At 38.5% G+C, this 1,070-nt stretch overlaps 1 protein-coding gene across 1 annotated transcript; it reads left to right on the forward strand.

Annotated features, from left to right (window-relative positions):
• Positions 1-7: 7 nt before the first annotated feature.
• On the forward strand, positions 8-952 carry LOC101501492 (uncharacterized; the record flags this gene model as incomplete). The annotated part of the gene is made up of 1 exon (XM_004516852.1): positions 8-952. A coding segment is annotated over exon 1 (945 nt), but the record flags the coding sequence as incomplete, so codon positions are not given.
• Positions 953-1,070: the final 118 nt, after the last annotated feature.

Below are 1,070 nucleotides of genomic sequence, written 5' to 3' on the forward strand. Positions count from 1 at the left end.
GCAGGTGATGTTATCAGAATATGATATTACATATGTTACTCAGAAAGCCATCAAAGGGAGTGCATTGGCAGATTATCTAGCTAATCAACTTGTTGATGATTATAAATCAATGCAATGTGAATTCCCAGACGAAAGTATCATGGTTTTGTCTGAAGAATATGATGATGGAAAATGGACCTTGTTGTTCGACGGGGCCTCAAACATAATGGGGCATGGGATTGGGGTTGTTTTAATATCTCCAAAAAAGAAGTTCATACCTATCACGGCGCGATTGTGTTTTGATTGTACCAATAATATGGCAGAATATGAAGCTTGCGCCATGGGAGTTTTGGCGGCTTTGGAATCAAAAGCAAAAGTTCTAGAAGTATATGGAGATTCAGCCCTAGTCATTAATCAGCTTAACCAAGAATGGGAAACTCGAGATAAGAAGTTAATACCTTATTTTACCTACATAAAAGAATTGTCTTTAGAATTTGACAAAATCACGTTTCACCATGTCCCTCGAGAAGACAATCAATTGGCTGATGCTTTGGCTACTTTATCATCTATGTTCCAAATAAATCGAAACGATGAAATCCCATCAATTAAAATGGAGAGTCGAGATTATCAAGCCTACTGCCATGTCATGGAAGAAGAAACTGACGAAAAACCGTGGTATCACGACATCAAACATTATCTTATATATAGAGAATATCCTCCCGGAATATCGGAGAATGAGAAAAGAACTTTGAGACGGTTATCCGCGAGCTTTTTTGTGAACGAAAATATTTTGTATAAGAGGAATCACGATATGGTACTCCTCAGATGTGTTGATGTTAATGAGGCGAAGGAAATTCTACAAGATATCCACGATGGCTCTTATGGGATCCATATGAATGGACACGCCATGTCTAGAAAGATTCTTCGGGCCGGATATTATTGGCTCACCCTAGAAAAAGATTGTTATAATTATGTAAAGAAATGTTATAAATGTCAAATATATGCTGATAATATCCATGCCCCACCATTACCCCTGAACACCCTTTCAGCGCCCTGGCCATTCTCAATGTGGGGCATAGACGTCATCGGAA

This window comes from Cicer arietinum, unplaced genomic scaffold (genome assembly GCF_000331145.2).
Source record: "Cicer arietinum cultivar CDC Frontier isolate Library 1 unplaced genomic scaffold, Cicar.CDCFrontier_v2.0 Ca_scaffold_1579_v2.0, whole genome shotgun sequence".
Classification (NCBI taxonomy): domain Eukaryota; kingdom Viridiplantae; phylum Streptophyta; class Magnoliopsida; order Fabales; family Fabaceae; genus Cicer; species Cicer arietinum.